General features: G+C 38.2%; 3 protein-coding genes across 4 annotated transcripts in view; 2 read left to right on the top strand and 1 right to left on the bottom strand.

Annotated features, from left to right (window-relative positions):
• tfr2 (transferrin receptor 2) overlaps window positions 1-20,704 on the top strand; it is a 1,009,002-nt gene that overhangs the window by 528,399 nt on the left and 459,899 nt on the right. The gene's annotated exons all lie outside the window — the stretch shown is intronic.
• On the bottom strand, window positions 1,251-8,553 carry trappc1 (trafficking protein particle complex subunit 1). 2 transcript variants are annotated; one of them, NM_001430947.2, is made up of 5 exons: window positions 8,511-8,553; window positions 8,192-8,290; window positions 6,588-6,658; window positions 6,370-6,508; window positions 1,251-1,512 (listed from the first exon to the last, which is right to left on the bottom strand). In NM_001430947.2, the coding sequence occupies exons 2-5, from the start codon at window positions 8,288-8,290 to the stop codon at window positions 1,384-1,386; spliced, it is 438 nt and encodes a 145-aa protein (NP_001417876.1). In that variant the 5' UTR covers window positions 8,511-8,553; the 3' UTR covers window positions 1,251-1,383. The 2 variants fall into 2 exon arrangements, with proteins under 2 accessions (NP_001417876.1, NP_001002742.2); NM_001002742.4 differs by lacking the exon at window positions 8,511-8,553 and adding an exon at window positions 8,421-8,465.
• On the top strand, window positions 8,800-18,846 carry psmb6 (proteasome 20S subunit beta 6). Its single transcript, NM_131152.1, is given in 6 exon segments — window positions 8,800-8,868; window positions 13,147-13,214; window positions 13,302-13,433; window positions 13,550-13,679; window positions 15,080-15,224; window positions 18,719-18,846. Coding segments are annotated over 6 exon segments (672 nt in total).

Raw genomic sequence — 20,704 nt, 5'->3', positions numbered from 1 at the left:
TTGAGTCCCAGCTGGGTCAGTCGGCATTTCTTTGTGGAGTTTGCATGTTCTCCCCTTGTTGGTGTGGGTTTCCTCCAGGTGTTCTGGTTTCCCCCACAGTCCGACGACATGCACTGTAGGGGGCTTGAATAAGCTCAATGGCCGTAGTGTGTGTGCAAGACTGTGTGGGTGTTTCCTTGTGTTGGGCTGTGGCTGGAAGGGCATCCGCTGTGTAAAATGTGCTGGATAAGTTGGCGGTTCATTCCTCTGTGGCACCCCCTAATAAATAAAGGGACTAAGCCGAAAAGAAAATGAATGATAATTATAAATGACTAATGATCACATAATTCAATAAAATAACTAAATGAAGATTAAATAAATAAAAACCACTGAAAATGAAACACAACCCAAATGAATGGTTGCTTTCTTGAAACAACACAGATGAGTTTGCTTCAAGGACTCTCAGATCCTTAGTTAGATTCTTCAAACCCAATCTCTGCTTTCTGTCCTAATCCCAGTCCAGCAATTGCCCCACTAATGTTGTTTGGATTTTGGATTTTTTTGGATTTTTTTTGTTGGATATGCTTTATTTTTAGGTGTTGTTGTTACAGTGTGACTAATATAACTAGTGAGTAATAATAACTAATGTAATTAGTATATGGTTGAGGTTATAATGTGGTTTATTATTAGGGCCAGACGGAATCTGTGGACATTTTGTGATATTTCTGCTGAGAATTTTGTTAAAAATCTGCAGATTTATGCAGAATGATTACTGTAACAAAGTTTTATTCATTCATTTTCTTTTCGGCTTAGTCCCTTTAATAATCCGGGCTCGCCACAGCAGAATGAACCACCAACTTATCCAGCATGTTTTTTTTTACGCAGCGGATGCCCTTTCAGCTGCAATCCATCACTGGGAAACATCCATACACACTCATTCACTACTGTTAATTCAGTTCATCAATTCCCCTATAGCATATGTGTTTGGACTGTGGGGAAAACCGGAGCACCCAGAAGAAACCTACGTCAACACAGGGAGAACATGCAAACTCCACACAGAAACACCAACTGACCCACCTGGGACTTGAACTAGCAACCTTCTTGCTGTGAGGCCACAGTGCTAACCACTGAGCCACCGAGTCACCCCGGACATAAATTATACAGCATAAACTACATACTTTTACACTGATCTTGCTTCATACTCATATTGTGCATGAGCACTGACTCAACCACACACACACACACACACAGAGACACACAAAAAAGGAAAGTAACGTCATAAAAAGAGTTATTTATTTATATTCAACACAAGTACGAACTGAGCAGTGATTGGGGAACAGAGTGAATGCGAACAGAAGCTGGTGGTGTTTTATTGTGATGATGAAGGGATAAAGGGATGTGGGCTCATGCTGCGCGCACACTGAAGAACGGTAGCGCTCGGATGAAGGAGTCCAGCTTAGAGTTGAAGAGTTCACTCTGCAGAGACTCACCCAGAACACACAGCGGGTTCTTCACGATCAAATCCACATACAACTACAGCAGACAGAAAAGGGGGAACAGTTACTATAGTAGAGTGCCAGAGTACAGCATCACAGTTACTGTAGTACAAGAGCAGAATACCTGAGTACTAAACTACACTGAGTACTAGACTACACTATCAGTTACTAGTTACTATACAATAAAGAGTACTAGAGTACAGTACACTATCATTTACCATAGTTACTATACAAGACCAGAGTACTAGACTACACCAAGTACACAATAATTTACCATGGTTACTATACAAGACCAGAGTACTAAACTACAGCAAGTACACTATCATTTACCATAGTTACTATACAAGACCAGAGTACTAGACTACACCAAGTACACTATCATTTACCATAGTTACTATACAAGACCAGAGTACTAATTTACCATAGTTACTATACAAGACCAGAGTACTAAACTACACCAAGTACACTATCATTTACCATAGTTACTATACAAGACCAGAGTACTAAACTACAGCAAGTACACTATCATTTACCATAGTTACTATACAAGACTAGAGTACTAAACTACACCAAGTACACTATCATTTACCATAGTTACTAGGGATGTAACGGTATTGTAAATACCGTCATACCGCAATATTAATTTTTTTCGATATTACCGAAGTCGCATGACTCGGTAAAACTATAGGTCTTCTGAGAAAATTTGCTCAGGCGAATGAAGCGAACGGGAGGTAGCGAAAACTACAATCCCCATCATCCCTTGCGGTCTGTTGTCGCTACAGATCCAGTAATGCGGAAATGGAGTGTGCTGCTAGAAGCGGGGATCAAAAAGAGCTGTAAAACTCTAAGGCCCCTTTTACAAGAGTGCATTTTAGTTTTAAAACGGCGTTGTAGAATGAAAACGATCCGCGTCCAAACTCGCGTTTTACCCAGCGTTTCTGAACAGCTCTCCGTCCACACCAAAACGCTGAAAACGCACATCACGTGACCACACACACACTCTCGGGCAAGCGCTCCAGCATTTCTACCCAGATGAGAGCTCTGCTTGTCGGACTGCTCATCAAGCATCTCCCGCTGGATCTGATCTCGCTATATTTGCTAAGCGTGATATTTCATTCATGTTGTTGTCTTTATCTAACGACATAGGCCAATTCCCTGACTTTGGTCATTGGAATCTATTAAGTTACTTGTTCACGGGTAACATGTTTTGGTTAAGCGCAAAGATAAGTTAATGATTAATCCAGGTACATTGACTGATCGCTTGCCTTTATTTCCTACAATGTATAAACTTATTGTATGTTATACTTTTATAATTATCGATTATTAAAACTGATATTCAGCAAAAGAGAGGGTGTGTTTCGTATTTTCACTGAAATTGAAAGGAGGCAGTTGTTATCGGCTCCGTTTTGTTATAAATATCCACACAGTGAAGATGACGCTCATATATGCAGCACGACGCCTCAACATTTCTGCTGTCTGTTAAGTTGCTAATATTAAAAAGAAAATAGGCAGTTCCTTATATCATGTTTACATTTTATTGATGAGAAAGTGAAACAACGTAGCCAAGGTGATGTGAATGAATTTATAAAGTACACTGTTCCCTTTGAAGATTTACCCGTGTCCTCGGTATGTTTTCCATATCAAACTGAGAAGGGGGAGACTGCAGCCTTGATCAAACTTGCGAAGTCTTAACTTACAAGAAGAGGATGCAAGACTGAACTGTGTGTGGGCTACTTAATATTGAGGAAAAGCCCCAATCAGATAGGCGAACGTTTGCAGCCCCGCCTCCGTTTTCAGATGTCTCCGTCTTTCCCCATCCACACTGAGACGGAGCAGCAGCGTTTTAGAATGAAAACGGCCTCTCCAGCGTTTCCAAAAAGCTCCGTTTTCGGCGCTCAAGAAATAAGTCATATAAGTCATATCTCTCTTGTCCCAGAAACCTCAGTACCAAATGAGAGGTTTTTTTTTCTGTTGCAGGGGACATTGTAAATGCCCAGAGATACCAGCTTTTACCAGATTATATTTATATGATAATTTTCCTTTAAACCCATCTCTATCTAAGTGAGTGAGTGATTAAATGTTGAATGTGATGAGTTTTCAACAATACTAAATTAAAAACTTACATTTTTTTTTACATGGTTTAATATTTTTTTTGTTATTAAAATTGAAGTTCCTGTTTCAAAGCTTACAGATAGATGGCTAATTTGTATGTCATTGACACTTTTGGCACTTTTTTGGAGTATTTTCATAAGTTTTGTTTTTTCCTGTAAATGATTCAATAAATACCGTACCGTGACATTGATACCGAGGTATTACCGTACCGTGAAATTCTGATACCGTTACATCCCTAATAGTTACTATACAAGACCAGAGTACTAAACTACACCAAGTACACTATCATTTACCTTAGTTACTATACAAGACCAGAGTACTAAACTACACCATGTACACTATTATTTACCATAGTTACTATACAAGACCAGAGTACTAATTTACCATAGTTACTATACAAGACCAGAGTACTAAACTACACCAAGTACACTATCATTTACCATAGTTACTATACAAGACCAGAGTACTAAACTACACCAAGTACACTATCATTTACCATAGTTACTATACAAGACCAGAGTACTAATTTACCATAGTTACTATACAAGACCAGAGTACTAATTTAGCATAGTTACTATACAAGACCAGAGTACTAAACTACACCAAGTACACTATCATTTACCATAGTTACTATACAAGACCAGAGTACTAAACTACACCAAGTACACTATCATTTACCATAGTTACTATACAAGACCAGAGTACTAAACTACACCAAGTACACTATCATTTACCTTAGTTACTATACAAGACCAGAGTACTAAACTACACCAAGTACACTATCATTTACCATAGTTACTATACAAGACCAGAGTACTAGACTACACCAAGTACACTATCATTTACCATAGTTACTATACAAGACCAGAGTACTAAACTACACCAAGTACACTATCATTTACCATAGTTACTATACAAGACCAGAGTACTAAACTACACCAAGTACACTATCATTTACCATAGTTACTATACAAGACCAGAGTACTAGACTACACCAAGTACACTATCATTTACCATAGTTACTATACAAGACCAGAGTACTAAACTACACCAAGTACACTATCATTTACCATAGTTACTATACAAGACCAGAGTACTAGACTACACCATGTACACTATTATTTACCATAGTTACTATACAAGACCAGAGTACTAATTTACCATAGTTACTATACAAGACCAGAGTACTAAACTACACCAAGTACACTATCATTTACCATAGTTACTATACAAGACCAGAGTACTAAACTACACCAAGTACACTATCATTTACCATAGTTACTATACAAGACCAGAGTACTAAACTACACCAAGTACACTATCATTTACCATAGTTACTATACAAGACCAGAGTACTAATTTACCATAGTTACTATACAAGACCAGAGTACTAAACTACACCAAGTACACTATCATTTACCATAGTTACTATACAAGACCAGAGTACTAAACTACACCAAGTACACTATCATTTACCATAGTTACTATACAAGACCAGAGTACTAAACTACACCAAGTACACTATCATTTACCATAGTTACTATACAAGACCAGAGTACTAATTTACCATAGTTACTATACAAGACCAGAGTACTAAACTACACCAAGTACACTATCATTTACCATAGTTACTATACAAGACCAGAGTACTAAACTACACCAAGTACACTATCATTTACCATAGTTACTATACAAGACCAGAGTACTAATTTACCATAGTTACTATACAAGACCAGAGTACTAAACTACACCATGTACACTATTATTTACCATAGTTACTATACAAGACCAGAGTACTAATTTACCATAGTTACTATACAAGACCAGATTACTAAACTACACCAAGTACACTATCATTTACCATAGTTACTATACAAGACCAGAGTACTAAACTACACCAAGTACACTATCATTTACCATAGTTACTATACAAGACCAGAGTACTAATTTACCATAGTTACTATACAAGACCAGAGTACTAAACTACACCAAGTACACTATCATTTACCATAGTTACTATACAAGAACAGAGTACTACACTACACCAAGTACACTATCATTTACCATAGTTACTATACAAGACCAGAGTACTAATTTACCATAGTTACTATACAAGACCAGAGTACTAAACTACACCAAGTACACTATCATTTACCATAGTTATTATACAAGACCAGAGTACTAAACTACAGCAAGTACACTATCATTTACCATAGTTACTATACAAGACCAGAGTACTAAACTACACCAAGTACACTATCATTTACCATAGTTATTATACAAGACCAGAGTACTAAACTACACCAAGTACACTATCATTTACCATAGTTACTATACAAGACCAGAGTACTAATTTACCATAGTTACTATACAAGACCAGAGTACTAAACTACACCAAGTACACTATCATTTACCATAGTTACTATACAAGACCAGAGTACTAAACTACACCAAGTACACTATCATTTACCATAGTTACTATACAAGACCAGAGTACTAAACTACACCAAGTACACTATCATTTACCATAGTTACTATACAAGACCAGAGTACTAAACTACACCAAGTACACTATCATTTACCATAGTTATTATACAAGACCAGAGTACTAAACTACACCAAGTACACTATCATTTACCATAGTTACTATACAAGACCAGAGTACACTGAATACTAATGTACAGTAAATATTACAGTACAAGACAAGCGTACTAGAGTATAGTAATAGGTTGCTACAGTAGAAGACCATGACTACGATCATTAGAGTAGAGCGGAGTCTTACAGTGCTGTAGATCTGCTGCAGGGTTTCTCTGCAGTTCGGCACACTGAGGTCTGTGTTCATCACCAGCCTGATTCCTGTGGGAGTTTCATAATAATGCAGTTTATAGCGGCTGGTCTGGAACGACAGGAATCCGTCTTTCCTGATACGCTGAGTGAAGGAATTACACAGATCCTGACGGACAAACATGCATGTTGACTGGTTAACGAGAGGAAGGATACATGTCCAGTGGACTCATCTTACTGACGAAAGAGCGGATGGAGAACAGCATCCCGTACATCAGCTTAAACTCCTGACAAAACACACATCATCACCATGATCATCATCAACAATGTCTATAGAAATGTTGTTTTAAAATAAATCAACTGTGCTCTGATGAACAACTAATGAAGCACAACAATCTGAATATTCTTAAAAAAAACACTCTAAATGTTTCAATAATAAAGAATTATTCACAGTATTTTGCATGATCATTATTAAAGTCTACACTAAATCAGGGGTTTTCAAACTGGTTGCAAGAGAGTGCTAGGGGGCCTGCGAAAAACTTGAAAATGATTTTTATGAGATATTTTTTCCAATCCTAAATTTATTAATGACTATAAATTATTAATCTATATATAGTTTTTTGATTTATATAAGTAGATACTTAATAGTAATGTTTTTATCCCAAAATCCTTTGCCCTCTTTAAGGCTTTGCATACAATTAGCGGCTATAAGTGCGGTACAGATGATGGAAAGATTTTTAAAGAATCCAGCTCCCGCAAGCAGTTCATGCAAATCTGACTTGGCGAGGGTTAGGGCAAAAACCAGAAAATATAACAACTCTTCCATTGCGCTTGGTTTTACCTGCATGTTAAAGCAGGGAGTCGATATACCTCAGTGTGTTCTTTGTCAAGCGATTCTCTTCAATGAATGCATGAAACCATCCAAGCTCAAGCGCCATCTACAGCAGAAACATCCCAATGAGGCAGACAAATCGACAATTTCAAACAGCAGGAGCTGTGTTTGGCCTGGCAGGCTAGCATTTTTCAGCAGCAAGCATTAACCCCAGTGAGGTGTTTAAAATGTTATATTTGGCATCACTCCACATGGCGCGTGCTAAAAAGCCGCACACAGTTGGCGAAGCATTGTTATTACCAGCTACCAAAGACATCGTCAAAGAGTTATTTGGAGAGGAAGCGGCACGAAAGGTAGATTGTGTGCCTTTGTCAGACAACACAGTAAGCAGACGCATACGTTCAACTTAAACATTTAGCAGTTTTCCATAAAAACAAGACTACAGAAACTACAAATGTTACAAATATCAAGGTTTAACTTTTCATCTACCACTGCCTCATTTAGAAAAGCTATCTTTTTCATTTAATTTAAATATTTCATTGTATTTAATGAAAAAAAAAATTGAGAATACTTTTTGGCTATAGTGAGTTGCCAGCTAATAAAATAAATAAATTTAAAAACAATACCATTTTGCATGCCTGTGAAATACGAACTGGTGTCTTTAAGTTAAACAGAATTTTAGTTGACATATTTATACTTGAAATGTATAAGTGCTTTTAAACTTTAGGCAAAGGGGTCCCCTGCAAGAAATCATCTTATTTGGGGGTCCCTGAGATTAAAAAGTTTGAAAACCCCTGCACTAAATTACTGAAGATCAGCATGTGTCTACCGAAGGGGTTATTATTATTACAATGATTTCACATCATGCATGAAATCAAACAGGAAAAACACCACAATTAAATACGTGGATTACAGAAACTATTCCAGAAAGACTGGAAAAAGAAGATGAAACATTAACAAACATCTATTATCTGTAATCATTCAGTACCTCTTCTTTGGAGATTCCGGCCTGTTTCTTGCGGTTCCACTCGCTGTAGTGAAGGCAGGTGCCATTGCGATCAAATATATACAAGTTATGAACAGTCATCTGAGAGAAATGACAGATCAGTTCATGTCAATAATAATAAATGATGATAAAATACATCAGCAACATCTAGCAGAAACAACACACACACACACACACACACACACACACTTAGATCATCAGGATAACACACCATCCGTGAACTACACCCAACACGGTTTCGAATATGTGTGTTATGCGAATATTGACATTAAAGGGAATGTTAAAAGATTTTATTATTTACCTTCCGCAGGGCTGTCTGCCTGAGACTGACGGGTCAGCTGCCTGATGCGAGCTAAAAAAAAAATCCCAGGAGACAATAAACCCATGTAATGTGCTTCAAATGAACATGAATGCATAAAAATCCGCGTATTTCATTGCTTTAAAATTTCGACTGTAATTCTTTAGTCCTGGGTTTTATTGTCTGTCAGGCGGCTGTGGATGCTTAACACAGGCACATATGCGGACTTCTACAGTGGGGTCCTTCAGTGAGTAGTTTATGCAAGATGGCCGCGACGTTGCAGTTTCCAGCTATGGCTTCAACTTTAAATAATTATAATGATTTATGTCCGGATTGGACGCAGAGAGAAGTCAGCACAGGGGTGAGAAGTATTCATAATCATATTAATAATGTCATAATGCTAATTTATGGTGTGGAATAACGCGTTTATCAGGCCGTAGACGAATAAAAGTCGGCGAATGATGCAGCAGATCGTGACACAACAGAAGTGGAGGATGAGCGCCTTCATCTTTCTTCTTTTATACCGTATATTCACATCAAATTTATGCTATAAACATATGAATTTGTCTTTGCAACATGTGCTGTTATTTTCCTGTGTATTATTGTGAAGCTGCTTAAGTCAGTCTGTGCTGTAGAGCGTAATAAAGCCTATTTAACGTAAATGACGCTACATTTAAAAGTAACATGTTGTAATTACACGTTAACTCCATAATAAAGCATTTAATATGATACAAGTCATACGAGGTAATAATGGAGAAGAAACTGAACATCAAACTGAATGTTTATCTATTTAAAATGACCAAATTTTACCCTAATGGTGTAATTGATAGTAAAATGAGCTTGAATTATTAGCTGATGATTTGTAAAAAAAAAAAAAAACTATGTAAACGCTCTTTTTGTATTTAAATACTACATTTTTATAACAAGAAGTTATATTATTCTATTTTATATAACTATTAAATTATAGTAATATAATTGATTGTGTATTTTTTTTAGGAAGGAAAAAAATCTCTCTCTCTCTCTCTCTCTCTCTCTCTCTCTCTCTCTCTCTCTCTCTCTCTCTCTCTCTATATATATATATATATATATATATATATATATATATATATATATATATATAAATGAGCAATTCCAGCAATATGGATGTGACATTTGCAGTAAAAATTAAAAACATACATTTACATAAAAAGTATATGTTAACATTATATGGAATCATCTGTTTATATTTTTCAAAACAGCTAACCACAGAGTTATAGAAGCAAAAAAATATCAATCTGTAAACATTTTTATATTTTAAATGAGGAAAATAAATGTGTTATGGAGTTTACAGTACACAACATACTTTGTAGTAATTCTGTAAATTAAACTGCTCAATCAAAAAAAATATCAATCAAAAGGACATGAGTCACTTACTATAGAACAAAAACGATTGTTTTTATTTTATTTGACATTTTTTGCATTTATGAGGATACAGCTCTGTTACAGATGTGACGTCTCTCTGTCATGGATGTGACGAATGTGAAATTGCCACTTGTGTGAATTTGGTAAACCAAATATAAAAGTTTAAACATTAACAGAGACAATTTTGAGTATTTTTAAAGCACTGTTAAATACTTGCTCACACAACACAGAAATGGTTTTGCTATTTTGGCCAAAACTTTATTTTTATGGCAAGGTTGACATTTGCATGGAATTGTTCATATATATAATAAAATGTGTGTCAGTCAGTCAAATTATTTATATCCCTTACATTTGAAGCTAATAGTTAGATTGATGTCTAGGGCCAGGTTTTTCAAAAGGTTTAATCCAGATAAAATTGATCCGGATTTAGTAATCCTGTTTTTGCGATCCATGATCACGTAATCCAGCTTACGTTTTGAGTCAGTTTTTTAAAGCAACATCGGATTGGATCAATCTGATCCGGATAGGAACTTTTCAGGATCACTAAATCTGGATAACCAGTGCTCAAACAGGGTAAAAAAATCACAATGTAGAACTATAGATATGTAAAGAGCGACAAGTAGAATAGCCAGTGTGGGAAAAAAATATAACTTTATTTCTGTTTGAAATGAAATCTGACAACACAAACACGTTACATTGAGGATATTTGTAACAGGTTTGAAATTTAGATGTATTAAATAACAAATAAAAGACTTAATCAAAACCTCCACAATAATTTCAGACTTCCTCATCTGATGTGGAGGGAGCAGCTTGCCTGAGCTTAGCCTTTAGGAGCCAGATCTCAAGTCTGGCTCTGGTTTGCTGCAGTTGGGTCAGAGTCAGTTGTTCCTCTGCCAGATGAAGCTGTGCTTCTGCCCTTTCAGTCTCTTTTTGCAATTGTTGAAAGCGATTTCAAAAATCAGTCATTGCCATTCTTTGCATTTTTTTTTTTGTTATTCTCTAATCATTGCATGCATCACTGATAAATATTCAAACAATACATATTTTCCATTGGGATGAATATATATCAATTAGTGACAGAATAAGATGTTTTGTTTTTGGTCAATGACAGCTGTTTGGGGGATTATTTTATGAAGCCAAAATCTTTCTACTTTGCTGTAGGCTTATACTGAAAGGCTGAATACGTTAAAGCCACTCACTGTAGCCTGACGGATGAACAATTAAACGTTAAATAGGACATCCTGTAAGATACTGCATGATCAAAATATAGTATTATTTGATAATTTTATTAAGTTTTCATTACATTTTGGGCATGAAATCCACACTGAATGAATCCACCCTTCTGATGAGATCAGTTTAATCCTGTTTTTTGGATCAAAGTGATCCAGATCCTACAAAAAAACAGTTCTGAAAAACCCAAACTAAAGGTTTGATCCAGATCAAAACCAAGATTGGATTACGTGATCTAATCCGATTATGTAATCTGTTTTTTCTTTTGAAAAACTTATTTTCAAGATTTGATCTAATCCCTTATCCAAAATCCTAGTGGATTACTTTTGAAAAACCGGGCCTAGGAGTATGACATTAAGGCCGTACTCACACTAGGTACAGTTGCCTCAAACCGGGCCAAAGCACGCTTGTCCCCCCTCCCGTCTCCCCCGACGGCCCGCGCTCACACCATATCGGGCCTCGGCACGCTTACGTCATCGCTGCTGCGCTGTTCAGAAGCGCTCTCTATGGCAAGCCTTTTTAGCATTTAAATCTTTGTTCTTACTCCATAAATATATTAGTGATATCTCTAATTATATTTTGACTAGTCATAATTATATTTCCACTACTCAGAATAACAATTAGAGATATCTGCAATTGTACTAGTACGAAATCAGATTTGAGATATCTGCAAATATATTATGACTAGTCATATTCCTCCATTGACTTCCATTGAAAAATATTTGCAGATATCTCTAAATGAGTTTTGACTAGTCACAATTGTAATTAGAGATATCTCTAACTGAGTTTTTACCAGACATAATACATTTGGAGAAATCTTTAATTCGTCCTATTTAGATATATTTACAAATATATTTGAAGATATCTCTAATTAATTTACTAATAGTCGAATTACAGTTGTAGATATCTTGAATTGGATTTTTGACGAGTCAAAACTCATTTAGAGATATCTGCAAATATTTTTCAATGGAAGTCAATAGAGGAATATGACTAGTCATAATATATTTGCAGATATCTCCAATCTGATTTCGTACTTGTACAATTGTAATTGCAGATATCTCTAATTGTCATTCTGACTAGTTGAATTATAATTATGACTAGTCAAAATATAATTATATCTCTAAATATATTTATGGATAGTCAGAACAAGGTTTAAATGCTAAAACGGCTTGCCATACGCTCTCACCCAGTAGCACAGTGGAGAGTTCTCTAGTTATTTCCTTTCAGTCGTTTGTTACGCAGTGACATGCAGTCAAATATTTCGCCAAACAGTCCTTAGGGATGCGGGGACACGCAGTCAGATATTTCGCCGAACAGATCCGCCACTTTTGCCACTCATAAACAATCATAAAGCTCTCGTGCTGCAGGAATGAGGAGGTCTGCTGAAGGTGCAGCTGGCGTGCTGTGAGGAGTTCTCGTCTTTAATAAACTACGGCAGTTTGCGTTCACTGAACAGTAAGAATGATTAATAAATCCATATGAAACAGCCCCTTAAAGTCACGTCTCGCTTTCGGTTTCGGGCTTTGGCGCGTTTTGCACTCACACACAAGCGTACCGTGCCAAAGCTCAAGTGTACCGCGCTCCGGCACACCTCTTCCAACCGGGCCAAGTGAACCGTGCTTGAGCCCGATTCAGCGCACTCACACTTCTCAAACGATCCGGGAAACGGGCCTGGGCACGGTACGGATGGCATAGTGTGAGTAGGCCCTAACACACACGTAAAAGGTCCACTTAATCCACTAGGAAACCTAAATTATTTATAACAATTTTTACAAATAGTTTTCATATTTTAAGCTAGGATAATTTGATGATGCAATAATAGCCTTAAAACTGGCCCTAACAATACTCAATTGTCACCTGAAATCTTTATTCTTTGCCATTACTCTTTAAATATTTGACTGTTTTTTTATCATTTCAAACAGAATCCCGTTTAGTATCATCATTTATTTGTTTTGTAATTCACTTATATTTCATAATAGTGCTGTAACTGTGGTTGTCTTGTGTTCAGACCACCATCATGGCGGTGGAGTTTGACGGTGGAGTTGTGATGGGCGCAGACTCCCGTACCACCACTGGGTGAGTTCAGCAGAGGGATTCTTACAGGGTTTGAGTGTGTTCATGAGTGTGTTTGTGTGTAACAGATGGCTGATGTGATCTGTGCAGGGCTTATATCGCCAACCGGGTGACTGATAAACTCACACCAATCCACGACCGCATCTTCTGCTGCCGCTCTGGCTCAGCGGCCGACACACAGGCCATCGCTGACGCTGTCACCTATCAGCTGGGCTTCCACAGGTACGGTGCAACACACACACACCTAGTCACACAGTTCACAGTCAGATGATCAGCGCAGTAGAGACGTCTGGTGTTGTTTTGGTGTGGATGTAGACTCTGTCTCTGTGTGTTCTCAGCATTGAGCTGGATGAAGCTCCTCTGGTCCAGACCGCAGCCAGTCTGTTTCGGGACATGTGTTACCGCTACAGGGAGGAGCTGATGGCCGGCATCATCGTGGCCGGGTGGGACAGACGAAGAGGAGGACAGGTATGGCTTAAGCAGGAAGAGTATATCTGAATGAGCAAGGGCGAGAGTATGTATGTGCACGTGCACGTGTGTGTTTGTTTATATATGTGCATGAGTGTATATGTGCGTGTGTCTGTATGGGTGCGCTCATATCAGGCACATGCACACATAGTCAATGATAGCATGTGCCCATCCAGAATCGGTCTTTTCCCTGCACATGCCTTTCGGAAAATCTCTGCACGGTGCTGGCTCGCACTATGCTATCTAAAACGTGCCCAGGTGTGTTTTTCGCTTCGTTCAATAAATGTGAGGGTCTGAATTGGGCCCAGGCATGGTCGGAAGAGGTGTGCCAGAGCGCTGTTCGGTTGGGCTTTGGTGCGATACGCTTGCAGTGTGAGTGCCTGAGCCTGAAACTGAAGACGCAACGTCACTTTCAAGGGACTGTTAATATGGATTTATTAATCATTCTTACTGTTCAATGAACTCGAACTGTCATCGTTTATTAAAGATCACTGCAGGACAGCTGCACCTTCAGCAAACCTCCTAATACCTGCAGCACGAGGACTTTATGAACATATATGAGCGTCAACAGTGCTGAATCTGTTCAGCAGAAGATTTGACTGTGTCACTGCATCACAAATGACCAAAAATAATACAAAACCATGGAACTAAAGCAATGTCCACTGTGCTGAGCGAGAGCGACTCTTCTGTTTAACTGAAGTCGCATCATCGATAATGTAAGTGTGCTCTGGTTCAGAAGGTGAAGATGCAGTGTGAGTGCAGGCTGTCAGGGAAGAGGGGCGGGGGACGGGGACAAGTGCGCTTCGGCAACTGTACATAGTGTGAGCATGCCCTAAATGCATGTATGTGTAAATATATACAGTTGAAGTTACAATTATTATACCCACTGTTTATTTTTTTCCCCAATTTCTGTTTAATGGAGAGCAGATTTCTTCAACACATTTCTAAGCATAATAGTGTGAATAACTCATCTCTAATAACTGATTTATTTTCTCTGTGTCATGATGACAGTAGACTAGATATTCTTCAAGACACTTCTATACAGCTTAAAGTGACATTTAAAGGCTTCACTAGGGTAATTAGGTTATCCAGGCAGGTTAGGGTAATTAGGCAAGTTAATGTATAATGATGGTTTGTTCTGTAGACTATCAAAAATAAATATAGCTTAAAGGGGCTAATAATAACTTTAAAAAGGTTTTTAAAACATTAAAAACTGCTTTTATTCTAGCCGAAATAAAACAAATAAGACTTTCTCTAGAAGAAAAAATATTATCAGACATACTGTGAACATTTCCTTGCTCTGTTAAACATCATGGGAAAATGTTTAAAAAAGAAAAAAAATTAAAGGGGGCTAATAAATCTGGCTTCAACTGTATGTGTGTGTGTGTGTGTATGTTCAGGTGTACACGGTGCCAGTGGGAGGGATGTTGACCAGGCAGCCGGTGTCGGTCGGTGGATCCGGCAGCAGCTACATCTATGGATATGTGGATTCAAACTACAGAAGCGGAATGAGCAAAGAAGAGTGTCTGAAATTCACTGCAGGAGGTCAGACCAACAAAACACACACAAACACACAAGTTGTGCCTTATTTCCACTGATCAGAACAGTATGCGTTCAGTATGAGTTCCACTTTCACAAATCAGGGTCTCATTTATAAAACTGTTGAAACCATCCTAAAATTGAACGTACTCCAAAATAAATGATGGCATATTAACTAATGATTGACTCGTATGATGATTAAATGGGGTTTAAGTCAGTATTTAAAGCTCTTGTTAAATAAAAATAGTTTTCTAGATGTTAGTATCAGTATGTTAGTTTTAAGGAAAAGCTAGTGTGCTACAAAACAGTGACAAAATTAGCATTTCGAGGATATCATTAGGTAAGTTATTGTATAACGATGGTTTGTTCTGTAGACTATACGTGGACAGCACATTTTAGCTCTTAAGGGGCTATTTAAGGCTGCTTTCACACCTGTGAATCGATTCAGTTGTTCCGAAACAGAGATTACAGTTGTTACATTGTTGCTCTTTGCTCTTGGAGCGGTTCGCTTTCACACTGCAAAGTTTCTAATCGGACCAAAAGAGCTAAAACAAGTCACGTGCGAGTAAACTCTCCTCACATTGGTCAGAGTGTCAGGGTTTATTTTGCAGCGTCCCGCTCAGCTGTCAGGAGAGGTGGTGGTTTGGTGGTGATTGACAGGGTGCGCGCGCGACATGTCTGAGGAGAGACGTGGTGGGGAGGGGTGAGAAGTGTGCGCGACGATGCCTATTTGAGGACCGGGAGGGAGACACGAGATTACCGGGAGATCATCACTCGTTTGCGGGCATCCGGAGACTCGCGAAACTTCCCGCCCTACTCATAACTCTCTCTTCATATAGCCTTAAGCCTATTACATTTCCATAAAACACTGTGATATAACCGCGCTCGGATCGGATCGCTTTCTCACTGCAATCGAACCGCTCCAGGGTTCGTTTCAATCGAGCCGAGACCACCTCATTCAAGCGATCTCGGAGCGATTACTTTGGCGCGGAACAGAGCGCGATTGCCCTGTTGACATATGCCAATTGAACCGCACTAACTAGGCAAACGAGATACGTTCCGAAACAAAAGTGTAGGTGTGAAAGCACCCTAAAATACTTTGAATGTTTTAAATTTAGTTACAGACACAGTGTCATCCTGCAACTGTTTTGCAGCATATGAAATGTCCCAAACACTACTTTAACTGTCCCAATTGGGCAAAGAATTTTGTTTTTAATCTCTGATACACAGTAATGCAGAGTTCCACACAATTCATTCATGTTGTCCCAACACAAATCAATTAAGCCAAGCTAACACTTTTAACAAATTTAGGTGGATTGAACATAAACAAATTAAGTTGTCCCAATGAAGTCTCAAGAATTGTTTTGTTTCAGCTTATTTTAATTAAGTAGTTTGAACAAGTAACAAAAGATATTTGTTTGAGTGTAGTCAAGGAAGTCAGGAAAGAGTGTTTTATGTAAATTGGGACCATGAGTCCACATATATGGACATCAATTTTCTCTAAAAGGACATCATATCAAAAGATGATACTAGGGGTGTCACGATTTAGGCTTTTAATCGAAATCGATCGAATTTTATGCTCAATTTCGATTATCGAATCAAAAAATAGAATCGTCGATGCTGCCACGCCCCCATGTTACGTCAGCTTTGCTTGCCAGGCGGGAAAAAACAGGCTTGTTGAAGTGCTTGTTAAACTGCAGAAGCAGGAGACCCGTCGACAGAGCTTAAACTCTCTCCTCTTTCAATGAAGTCGCCGGTGTGGAAGCATTTTGGATTTCCAGTGAGTTATGTTGACAACGTTCGTGTTGTCGACAAAAAAAAAGCACAGTTTTGCAAGCTCTGCTATGTACACATTACGTACGGTTCGTCCGATAGACAACACCGGCATCGCGATCCTCCACCCGCCCCCGTTGCAAATCCGCTCGCGAAAAGTACACACTCAGGCCCTGTTTACACTGTCTTTGTTTTTAAATGGCATTTTAGAACGACAACGATTTGACATCCACAGTGGCGTGTAGCATTTCTGATCAGCCCTCCTTCCTCTCTACCTCTGACACACACACAGACACAGACGCACACACACAGCCATGGGCTCGAGACAGCGGGTTCAGGCAGTCAGAGGACTGCTTTAATCTTTCACTCACTTGTACTTCGTCATTTTAGCGAACACCTCAGATACTGTTGGCTGGTTCCTGTTGGTTGTGCGTCTTTTTTACAGACGCCATTATAACGACACATCACTGCCTATTCACGAGTCCCGCAGAAAAAGTGATTGACAGGTGGTAATTATGTGTGTAACTTGCCTTTATTCATTTACTGTATGATTTGTTTATGGGTAAAACAAAGACCATGCAGGTCAGGTAGTTTAAACGGTAGGCTACAAATAATTAATTCGTCATTAATTAATTAATCATAATCGAAAATCGAATCGAATCCTGCCTTTAGAATCGAAAATGTAATCGAATCGAGGATTTAGAGGATCGTGAGACCCTTAGTTGATACTTATATTTTATTCTAAATAGGTTCCAATAAGCCCAAATAGCAAAGAGAAATAAAAAATGCATGTAAAAAAAACACCTCGGGCCTTAAAACTAACACATTTTAAGTGGATTAACTTGCACAAATGAATTACTCACCTTAAGATTAACAATGCGAGTTCGCAAAATAAACACTGTACATTTTGATTTTGAGTGGACTTTACCTCTTTTGTGCTCTTGGGGACGTCTTCATCCACTCCTGGCTGATTTTGAGTCTTTATTTGGCCACAAGTTTCTCTGTGTTTCAGCAAATGGGATGATTTTTGCTGAGGAATCTTATTTTGACAGATTTTGGGGAAACGTTCTGACATTTTTTTAAAAACACAATGAATTCTTGAGCCAATTTATTCTCTTTTGGTTATGTTGGTGCTGGTTTTGCCTCATTGACTTCCATTGTAATCACATTTACTGATTGCAAAGCCATGACAGCAGATGATCATGCATTCTTGACTGTTGCTGGTTTTCCCTGTTGGGAAGAGGTAAAGTGTGTAAATATTACTGTTGATCATCAGTTGCAGTGCAAACAACCTTTGTTTCTGACTATTATATGGAGTATAGTGTGTCTGTCTGTCTGTCTGTCTGTCTGTCTGTCTGTGAGACCTCTACGCAATTACCTCGATATGTGAGGAAATCAAAATAAGCAGCTTAGCTCTCAGCACATATGGTAAACACAGTAAGTGTATTTGTGTGTACACTAAAGTCTGCTGTATTACTCTGTATGAAAGCCAGAAACCCTTCAGCACAGGCCAATCTAAAGGGTTAATGCTGATAACTGATGATCAACAGTAAAATGACTAATTCATGCATGATTATATGCTGCTATGGCTTTGCAGTAAAATAAGATTATCAGGGAAATCAGTGGGGTACAAACAGCACCAACAAAACCGAAAGGGAGTCCATTTGAAGAATAGGGTTAATAAGCATCACTGTGCTTTTCTAATATGTCTGTGTCTCTGTGTGTAGCTCTGACTCTGGCCATGGAGCGGGACGGCTCCAGCGGTGGAGTGGTCCGACTGGCGGTGATCTCTGAACAGGGGGTGGAGAGGCAGGCCATCCTCGGGAACCAGTTACCACAGTTCTCCACCGTCTGAATCTTTACTGTCCAAACTCATAACCTGACCACGTTTGTCATACACCGTTTCAATAAACCTGACTTCAGTCTTCTCACTGGGAGTCTTGCTGCTTTATTCAAACAGTGTTTAGCTTTACAATTAATTCAATGAGATGAAAACTGTCTGAGAAATAGGAGATGGATGCTTTGTCAATAGGATGAATTGTGCATTAAAACACATTTAGCTCAATAGACTACTAATTAGCTGATTATTAATATTAAGAAGTTGTTGGGTTTAGATATTGGGCAGGATTGGGATTTGGCTAGTAGTTACCAGTGGGAATTGTTACTTAAATAATGTTAGTGATAACAACATTTACATTTAGACCTACGTGGAATTAGGAAAAAGTAGAGCCACTTAATAAGCTAGTTAGGTTTGTCTATAATTGATTTACACTTAATTGACCATTTAATACTAATAAAGTGGCTTTGAAAATATATAGGCGATGTAAAAGTTCCTATAAATGTGACATTATTAAAATGACATTGATTAATTTATGGGTGAATTCAAATTCATTTTGACTAAAGTCTAAATATTAACTAAGATTTTTAGCACAATAGACTATAGAACAATACTAATTAGCTCAGTGGTTCTCAAACTGTGGTACGTGTACCACTAGTGGTACGCGGAGGAATCAAATATGTCATGTACATGCTACACACATTTCAAAATAGATAAAAAATGATGTATATAATATGTCATATATGACATATAGCCTATATTTATGATGTAATCTGCCACGTTTTTTAACTGTGCAGAGTTGTAGCTGCTTTACTGGGCCTACTGCGCTACTGTATTTCAATACTGCTCATTTTGGTGGTACTTGGAGAAACAATTTTTTTTTTACTGAGGGGGTACTTGATGAAAAACGTTTGAGAACCACTGAATTAGCTGATGTTCATATTAAAGAGGTTGCTGGGCTGAGGTGTTCGGGAGAATTAAGGATGTAGAATAAGATCGTAATTTATAAGTGCTAATAAACAGTTCACATGTTATTAGTAGACGATCGGCCGTCCATTGGATCTCATTACTGTCGCGATGGCAAGCAGCTGCTTTGTTTTTTATTTATTTATTTAATTAAAACTGAGATACAACCTGAAAGACAACAATACAACACTTGCTATCACAATCATCAACACTTTATTTTACAGACATAATATGCTGTTGTTCTATTAGAGTTTTCATTCCAAAATGGCTGCCCTCTAGTGGCTGTTTCCCACATTACACTAGAGTGTCGCCTCTTGGCCATTCTAAGCTCTTTGATATAATATATATATATATATATATATATATATATATATATATATATTGCAATCATGATTTTCGAAAGTATTACAGCGCTTAGTAAACATTTATTATTACCATTTCGTGAGTCTCCCCTTAAGCCTGGTTTATACTTCTGCGTCAAGTGACCGGCGTAACCCACGGCTCAAGGCTGATTTATACTTCTGCGTCAAATGCCGGCGTATGCCACGGCGCTGACGCATAGCCCTTCACCTTCACTGACGTGCACCTCTCAAAAAAAATGTAACTACACGTCGCAACGACACGTAGCGCAAGCTCTGAGATTGGTCGGCTTGGTATCGCTGACGAGTCTGGGCGGGACCGAGAGCCGCGTGAATGGTGCGAGCCTGATGGAGCGTTTTTTTTTTTACAAGTGTGGAGTCCCGTGAAGGAGCTCCGGATGGAAAGTTTTGTTTTGTGTTTTCCTCATAGTTAAAGTTGTTGCACGTCCGCCGGTTCCTGCCTCAAAATGAGCGAGTTTGAGCCACTTGTACATCCCGGAAGTGTCCAGGAAAAGCAAAACAGCAGCGAAGAAACTCGACACAGAGGAACA

This window comes from Danio rerio, chromosome 23 (assembly GCF_052040795.2).
Source record: "Danio rerio strain M-AB ecotype USA chromosome 23, GRCz13ab, whole genome shotgun sequence".
NCBI lineage: Eukaryota > Metazoa > Chordata > Actinopteri > Cypriniformes > Danionidae > Danio > Danio rerio.
This window is presented reverse-complemented; position numbering and strand designations above follow the sequence as displayed.